The sequence below is a fragment of the Rattus norvegicus genome, chromosome 8 (genome assembly GCF_021556685.1).
Source record: "Rattus norvegicus strain SHRSP/BbbUtx chromosome 8, alternate assembly SHRSP_T2T, whole genome shotgun sequence".
Classification (NCBI taxonomy): domain Eukaryota; kingdom Metazoa; phylum Chordata; class Mammalia; order Rodentia; family Muridae; genus Rattus; species Rattus norvegicus.
Genome location: NC_141541.1, coordinates 79,991,018 through 79,999,860, shown reverse-complemented (window position 1 = coordinate 79,999,860; position 8,843 = coordinate 79,991,018). Strand labels below are relative to the sequence as shown.

The window sequence follows — 8,843 nt, the reverse complement described above, 5'->3', positions numbered from 1 at the left end:
AGGCTTGCCGACAGCCTGATCTTATGAAGACAGTTTCTTAATTAAGATCCCCTCCTCTCAGATGACTCTAGTTTGTATCAAGTTGACATGAAACTAGCCGGCACAGTCTCAGTAGTTTCAAGTCCCCCTCTTGTCCGGACAAGAGACCTGAGATATGGCTACCCAAACAGTCCACAGTGGGTTGAAACCATAGAGACTCTAGCCAGAAAGGCATTGAGGGCGGAGCCCAAGGGGGTGAGCTGCTGGGACAAGACCTACTATACAGCGTTGGCCTCATCTTCCTGAGGTGACCACAGGTTTGAACGAAAGCCGTGTCGTCTGTGGGAGGCAGCATCGGTAACCATTAAGTATCAGTGGCGACTGTGGCACTCAAGTTTTCTGCAGGCTACAGGGTTCCCCGTGGGCTCTTTAAGAAGCGGGTGGAAGTGGAAGGCTTTTCCAGGATACTTTTAGAGTCCTGGTGTAACACATACAGTAGCCAGCAGTGGGAGCTGATGGCCCCTTCTGGCCCACGGGTGTTGTGAAAACAGTCCCACCCATCGGTGGCAGAGTCCCAAGAAGACCGCACCAAGGTTTCTTTTGCCAGGGTCACTTCACGATCCTCTGTTCGCTTCTGTTCTAAGGAATCTGATCCCAGCATTTGGCACGAGTCCCTGTTTTGATAGTCCCTTTAAAAGAGAATTTGCGGTGTGCTTGCTTTGCACCAGCCAATGCCGCAAGGAAGAGGGCGCAGACGCTGGGCTTTCATAGGTCAGAAACGCCCACTAAGAATTCATTATTAGGGGGTTGGGGATTTAGCTCAGTGGTAGAGCGCTTGCCTAGGAAGCGCAAGGCCCTGGGTTAGGTCCCCAGATCCGAAAAAAAGAACCAAAAAAAAAAAAAAATTCATTATTAGGGGGTTGGGGATTTAGCTCAGTGGTAGAGCGCTTGCCTAGAAAGCGCAAGGCCCTGGGTTCGGTCCTCAGCTCCGAGAAAGAAAGAAAGAAAGAAAGAAAGAAAGAAAGAAAGAAAGAAAGAAAGAAAGAAAGAAAGAAAGAAAGAAAGAAAGAAAGAAAGAAAGAAAGAAAGAAAGAAAGAAAGAAAGAAAGAAAGAAAGAAAGAAAGAAAGAAAGAAAGAAAGAAAGAAAGAAAGAAAGAAAGAAAGAATTCATTATTAGGTAAAAATAAAGTTTTGATTCATGGAAAAACGAAGTGTGAGGTTCAAAACGGAAATGACCATAGTCTGCCAGGGCAATCAGAGAAGGCTTGCTGGAGGACGTGGTGCCTGAGCGGTCCCGAAAATAGGTGTGGGCTTGGAGCTTTTTATTGTGAAGGAATCACCTTCCCAATGAACGCATCTTTAGAAATGCGAACACAGGAATAACAGTTGGACCTCAGTTGCATTAGAGCCCAGGATAAATGGAGAATGATTGAAGATGCGGTTGGAAAAGATTTGGAGTCATGTTCTGTGTGCGCACGTGTATGGGTGGTATGCATGCCGATAGAGAGGCCAGAGGCACATACATGTGCTGCATGTAGCTTTTTCTGTGGGCTCTTGGGATCAGAACTCAGGTCCTTGTACTTCTCCTCCAAGGGCTTTACTAAGCTGTCTCTCCGGCTCCTGGCGTCATAATATTTAAGGAGCTTAAGTATCATTTCCAGGTTTCATCAACCCTGAAAGGGGGAATGAATTTTTTTTTCCAGAGCTGAGGACCGAACCCAGGGCCTTGTGTTTGCTAGGCAAGGACTCTACCACTGAGCTAAATCCCCAACCCCGGGAATGAATATTTTTAACACAACTGGAGAGTTTTAGTTAATTTTTATATTTTCAATGTTTTAAAGTTACATTTGTAAATTATTTATTTGTTTGTTTGTTTATTACTTGTGTGTGGGTACACATGCCAGAGTTCTTATGTGGAGATCCCAGGACAACTTGTGGCAATGAGTTCTCTCCTTCCCCTATGTGGGTTCTGGGGATTGAATTTGGGTCATGAGCCTTGTCAAAAAGCCCCTTTGCCTGCTCCTAAAACTTGAATGTGACTCAGAATAACCTTGGGGATTTAAGACAGGTCCTAGGCCCCAGCCTTTGGATTAAATTTCCCATCTGGTCCTTGTCAATACAGCCACTGGGTGGCAGCAGAGAGCACGGCAGTTACCGCAGGGCGAACAAACCAGAGACAGAGAATAAGGCTGTTTCTGCTTAAGGTCTCTCAAACCAATCAAGGCCAGTCAGCCAGTCAACCACAACATTAGGCTTCCCAGAATCCAAGGGGCAGTGTGGATGGAAGCTATTGGTGGGTTGTCGGTTGTGCTTTCTGTAGATATCTTCTCACTCCCAATCCAAACACCCTCTATCAGACCCCCAGAACTGTCTACAAGCCTGTCCTGTAGGAAGAGGGCAGATCTGATAGCTCTCAGGTTCACATAGAAAGGTCATGGATGTAAATCTTTTGGGACACTATACTGCTGACAGATTGGGACAAATCTGGAAGTGATAGGCAAATTTCCTTAGCAACAGACAGGAAGCTGAATCTTCCTGAGGGTGGGCTCTTCATCCATATAGAAAGTAGCCAGGGACAGATAGGAACAGCCTAGACCTACTTCCTTAAAGGAACGGGGAACAAAACACACTTGGGTTCTGGCTTTAGCGGCTTGAAAAGACAGCAACAGTCTTGGGTTGGGGGTTGTTAATTGGTTGTAAATGTTTTATTTTATACCAAGACATTGTTTGCTACTAGGTATTTTGGGATAAGTTTTATGATGGCAATGGGACGGGCGTCCAACCACCCTGAGTACTGATGGGGTGAGGGGAGTTAGAGTTTGGAGAGGGAACCCATAAGCACCAAAAGGGAACAGGCTAGTGTAGGATCACAGAGACTTTCTGCTGGCAGCCGTGTCTCAGTGGAGGCCAGCTCCCATAAGTACTACAGTTAGCCAGGTGTCATCCTGAGTAAGACAGTATCCTGTCATATTTATCAAGCATCCGAAACACCCATTCTGTCACCCAGGACTCCTCCCTGCCGGCTGCCCAAGGGCCATCAAGGTAAGGTGTGGAAAGTCTGTCCTCCTATCCAAGTTTCTGGCAATTAGTTAATGGTGAACAGAGTCATGGATCAGGCTTCTGAGGCCCTGGTCAGTCCTCTCCCTCTGGCTCCCTGAGTTAATCTGCTTCCTTGGACTGAGATGAGTTGTGGTTTCGTTCCTATCATTATGTAACAGAGCCCCAAACCGAAGTTGGTCCCCAGACCTTAACACAACTGACTCCATGTTAAAATACCATTCAGGCTGTAAGACTCAGCAGGTAGACAGCCAAAATCAAAGTGAAGTGTAGACGATTAGGCAAAACCAGAGAAAAGGCCTACCCCACCAAAGTCTATATAGTTCTGCAAAGTCTCTAAAGTCCTAACCTTGTTTTTTCTGTCTTCTGCAGTTCCACTTCTGGCTAACTGTTCTTGTTAACTAAAATATGTTAACCTAGAATATGATTTTTATGCTTAAAAGCTCACCCTGAGGAAGACTCAGTGCGACACTGGGGTCCTGAACAACTTCCTATCGATGTAAACTCATGTCAGAAGAATCTGCTCTGGAGAATACTCCACATTTCCTCAAATCCCAGTTGGCATGTGACAGAAAATAGCCACTTAGCTGGCACTTGAATAGAGCCACTTGGTAAAGACTAGGAAGGAGCTTCAATAAGAGAAAGTCAAGGGAAGGTTCCCATGGGAGTATAGTGAGGAACCCATCCTAACGAATGAGTTTAGGTTCCTCTTATATACTCTGTAAGGTCCAGTCTCAGGCATCTGGGAGAGGTCACTGGGCTGGGTATATTTTACCAGTATCTTCAAAGGAACTATTGTCTTGTGTTGAAACAAAGCATGGTGTGTACTACAGCAGGGCAAGCACGGCCCTGGAGTCAGTTGCAGATGAGCGGCAGGGGAGCCACTGGCCAACGTGGCTCTTGAGCACTTTGGAAAGAACCAATCAAACTGAGACAGTGAGCACAAGAACTCCAAAGTGGACCTCCAAAAAGTTAATGCCAGACTTGTAAAAATGTCTCATTACCATTGTAACGTTAACGGTGACATGAATATCAATGATGAAATTATACTCTTTGGGTGTATGGATTCAATAAAATATATCAGTCATATTAACTTTGTTTTCTTTTTTCCAAAAGTGGTTGAAAGGGCTGCTGGGGTAATAACTCAGCAGTAGGGGACACCCTTAGAACTTGGCTGGGAAGATGGCTCAGTGGTCAAGAACGCACACAGCTCTCGCAGAGTAATGGAATCCAGTTCCCAGCAGCCATGTTGGGCAACTCACGACTCTAGCTCCCCCAGTCATCTGCACTATGTGCATACCACTTCACATATACAAATAATTAGAAATAAAAATGTTATTAAACATTTATTTTATGTGCATATGTTTGAGTATATGTATATATGTGCACAATGTGCATATACGCACCATGAGGGGGTCTGGAGAGGTAGTTCAATGGTTAAGAGCACTGACTACTCTTCCAGAGGTCCTGAGTTCAATTCCCAGCAACCACATGGTGACTCACAACCATCTATAATGAGATCTGATGCCTTCTTCTGGTGTGTCTGAAGAGAGTGACAGTATACTCACATTCAATTAAAAATTAAATAAATCTTAAAAAAAAAAAAGAGCTATAAGGGTAAGAAGAGGTGCTAGGTTTTCCCAGAACTGGAGTTACAGACTCTTGTGCATCTCCATGAGGTTGCTAATATCCAACCCAGGTCCTGTGCTAAAACACTGATTGCTCTTAACCACTGGGTCATCTCTCTAGACCCCCAAAATAATACACCTTAAAAATTACTAAATTAAATTTGTTTTTGTTTTTGACAGGATCTCTCTATACAGTCTTGGAATTCACTGTTTTGATCAAGCTGGCTTTAAACTCAATCTTCCTGCTTCTGCCTCTCCAAGTGCCACCATGTCTTTAACACCCCTCCCCCCCCTCCTCCAAAATGTGACTAAAAGGGAAGTGGATACACCTCAGTGGGAAGGTCCTGGCCTCAATCCTCAATCCCCATGGTTGAATAAAAGAAAAGTGGGAAACCAGCTATTAAAAAATTTAAAACCACAAAAGCGGCTCACATTATACTCTTATTGTGGACAAGCAACGAAGGCTCTACCCCCGATGGATCACCTTCACTGAAAAGAACAAAACCCCGCGAACTTCACGACTCTTGAGAAAGCTGGAGAGCAGCAGGTGCCACCCAAGTGCCTTCGCCAATTCTGGATATTAGTGTCTTGTCCTCCAGTGGCCCTGGGCCCGGCCACAGCTACTTAGCTAGACACTGTGTCCTACCACGCTGCTCAGCCCTCCCCCAACTGTAAAAGACAGAATGGGAACAGTGAGTCCTGGCACAGTACCCAGGCACTCCTCAGGGCCTGGAGATGTGTTCACAGGAACTTACATTCTATTCCTCTGAAAATCTCACAGGAAGAGACCACACGGCTACTAAAGGGAGCTGCCTTGGCTGGTAAGATCAAGGTTTCTCAGCTTAGGACTCAGAGCACCCCAGCCAAGGAGGCTGACTCTCTCCATTAACCAGAGGCTTTAGTTGGCAATCGTAAATCACCTTGATTAATGGAGATGTTGGAAATAAGCTACCTTATTAGTGTTGCCGAGGGGCTCTACCTAGAATAGAAAGTTGGAAAAACACTGACACAAACTACTTTGTTCCTTGGGAGTTGGCTTCTTGTCAGATTCAGCTGGTCAGTGATGGGGCTCCTCTGAACTGTCCCCCGAGAGACATGAGCTTGGCATGTTCATCTCTGAAATTCACAGGATTTCAAGACATGGCTATGTCTACATCCCGCATCCTGGGATTATACAAAACCTGCCTTGGCTGTCAAAGGCCCACAGGCCATACTCTTGGTCCAGCCATGCTTCCTCCACACCTTGGAATGCACCAAGCTGTCAATGAGCCAAGCTGTAAGTAAGCCTGTTTTGATAGGCCCGAGTCATAACTGCGGATTCCTCCATTGTGTGTAGTACTCTCAGAAACAGTCCACCCTCGCTGAGACACACAGCCTCCGGAGCTCCTCCCAAGGCAGTAACAACTCATGACCTCCCTCTGCCCCTGTCTCCAGTCCTGACCCTCGGGGCAGACAGCACGCCTCAACTGGGTTCATTAAGTATGTGCTGAGCATCCTGGCCCTACCCATGCTCGATGACCATCAGACCACAGTTGAATTACGTAATCATTCTAGAACGCTTGTTTTCCCGTGTGTAAACTGAAGTTTATGACAGCACCTTCTTCCCTGGATGGAGGCAGCATAATGTATGTATTGTTATATGTTAATATGCACATAAACTATATTTACATACTGAGATAATGGGGGCACTTTCTACAGTGGGCCCGCAGATGCCTTGAGTGACTTAGAAACTGCTATTCACCACAGACTCGTTTTTTACCTATGTGTGTTAGGAGGTGAGGGGGTGCGTGTGTGTGGAGGCCAGAGGACAACATTGGCTGTCACTTCTCAGGTGATTTGGTTAGGGAGCAGAGGGCAGGGTCTCTCACTGCTCTGGTCCTCACCCAGTAGGCTAGGCTGGCTGGCCCGAGAACCCTGGAGATCTGCCTGCTTCAACTTCTCCAGTACCAGGATTACAAGAACACACCATGATGTTTTCACACAGGTTCTCGGGGTGGGGGTGCAGAGTGGGGGTGCAGAGCAAGCGCTTAAAGGATTTTACTTTTTAATGACCATAAATGATGCTGTGACCATTGGTTGGTGGGTTTTGAGTGGACCCCTGCTTTTCTTTTTCTTGTATGCATACCTGGTAGAGATATGCTGGACCAGTGCTCTGTCTATATTAAACTATCCCCGGAACTAATATTTCCTAAAGTGGCTGCACTAATTACACTCGTCTCCCACAGGCAGTGTAGGAGAGTACGAATTTCCCTTATCCTGTCCTACACATGAACGTATATCTTACTGTGGTTTGAATTTGCACAACCTCAATGGCTAAGGCCATTTTTCCCCCAGTTGTTTCTCCATCATTTGCTTATTTTTTTCTTGGGTTCCCATTGTGGGTCTTCCAAACCTTTTCTAGACTTCAAAAGGTCCTAATTTCTCCCACCCTCTTATCTCTTGACGTTCTGAAGCACCTTCCTGCATTTGGTCATGGAGAATAATTTACTGAACTTCAGGCAGCCTATGCCATCATCCAAAGCAAACAACTGAGTAAGAGAGGCCATATTCTTTGCCCCCACCCCTTATTTGTATAATAGTCTGGAGGTGTTACCAACAGTCTTGTAGGGTTGTTCTTCTTGGAAAGGCTTCAGAAACTTCACAGGACCTTCAGATGTAAAATTTAATGGTAAAATTCAGGGCAAATGTGAATACCATGTGTATGTATGAGTGTAGGCCCCCTCCACCCCTCCCTCCACTACAGTGAGTAACACTTTCATGCAGCCTTGCCTCTCTTCCCTCCCACCCTCTCCAAACTATGTTTTCTCCAAGGCAAGAGACGACTCTGACACCCTTTCGTTTCCCATACCCCTAGAACAGTTCGTGGTCTGTTAAAAGTCACAACTAAAAGGATGCATGTGGAGTTCGTAGGTGAGAAGACAGCTAACGGAATGAACAAACATAAGACCATATAGTTCTAGGTTAGAGCCTCTCTTCCCATGCCCACCTCAAACTGCCCAGTCTATACCGAGCCAGCTGAGGTGAGATTTGAATTTTGTCAAATATTTATAACAAATACTACTTACTAGCTGTTTAAATGTTAACTCATGGCAGATTTAGATCTGTTTGGATCCTTTAGGGTTTTGAGCAAAAATAGCCTGACATAAAACCCACCATGTGGATAAGAACTCTGGGACCCAGAGGAGGCAATGCTGAACTTCCAAGAACAGCAGGGGTGGAAGAAACCTCCAGTCCGACATACCTTCCTCTTTCACTCCCCTGCAGATGTAGACAGGACAAAGGTCGGTGTCTAGCCAGGACAGGAAAGCACTGAACAATTTTGCTGAGAGAGGGGATGGAGGTAACAGGAAGTGGGCTTGCAGTGGGGTATCCGGCCTGGCCCAGCCTGTGGGAGACAGGATGTGAGAGAGCTGGGATCCACTGTTCCCTGTTAATAGAGGTGGTTTCCTATTTTCCGTAGCATGCGTGGTGACCCATATGATGAGCCAGCGATAAATACATTGTCCTGAAATCTAACCGAGAGGGAGGAAACGCCTGGCATTTATGATATGTCCTTCTGCTTATCCATGGAGAATGTTGTTGGGGGAGATAAACACAGCAAAGACAGTGTGTGCAGAGATATTCGGGACAGACAGAGGTGCTGAGCCGCTCTGAGATAGCATGCAGGCTCTGAGCCAGGGCTTAAGCTTGGTCTTGGCTCTTCCCCTCAGCTACTTTCCCTCCCAATTTCAGGCTTCTCCCAGTTGTGCAGGTCAGAGGACCACAGATCTGGCCTCCTTTATCTCCAATGCCCCTTTACTACTAAGGGATGGGTTTCCCCAGGATGCCTGCTTCTGGGATCAAGGCTTCTTCCTCCTTGACTTTTCCCTGCATTCTCTCTGGTTACTGGATAATCAGATCTTTGTTGATTCTTGTTGAAAAAAGGGCTTAGAAAGCAGCCTCTGGCCTTATCCAGTACTGACTTTTTGACAGTGCTTATTTGACTTTAATAATTCTAAAAGGCAATAATGACTACCCCCACCTTACAGATTAAGCAAACGAGGCTTAAGGAGGAAAAGTGATTATTCTTACAATGAGTAGTTGCAAAATTTGAACTCATAGTCTGATGCAGGGACCTCTTGCTTTTTCTTTAATATAACAGAATCATAAGGCACTTTTGTCCTTAAGGAGGTAAAACT

At 45.8% G+C, this 8,843-nt stretch overlaps 1 protein-coding gene across 4 annotated transcripts in view; it reads left to right on the top strand.

Annotated features, from left to right (window-relative positions):
- Cgnl1 (cingulin-like 1) overlaps nt 1-5,181 on the top strand; it is a 165,529-nt gene extending 160,348 nt beyond the window's left edge. For 2 of the 4 annotated variants that reach the window (XM_087562157.1, XM_087562159.1), the window contains exon 19: nt 4,846-5,177. In XM_087562157.1, coding sequence (XP_087418283.1) covers nt 4,846-5,158 — 313 coding nt within the window. In that variant the 3' untranslated portion in view covers nt 5,159-5,177. Of the gene's footprint in view, nt 1-4,845 lie in introns of all 4 variants that reach the window. The other 2 variants (XM_087562162.1, XM_087562156.1) reach the window with 2 other exon arrangements.
- The last annotated feature ends 3,662 nt before the right edge of the window (nt 5,182-8,843 follow it).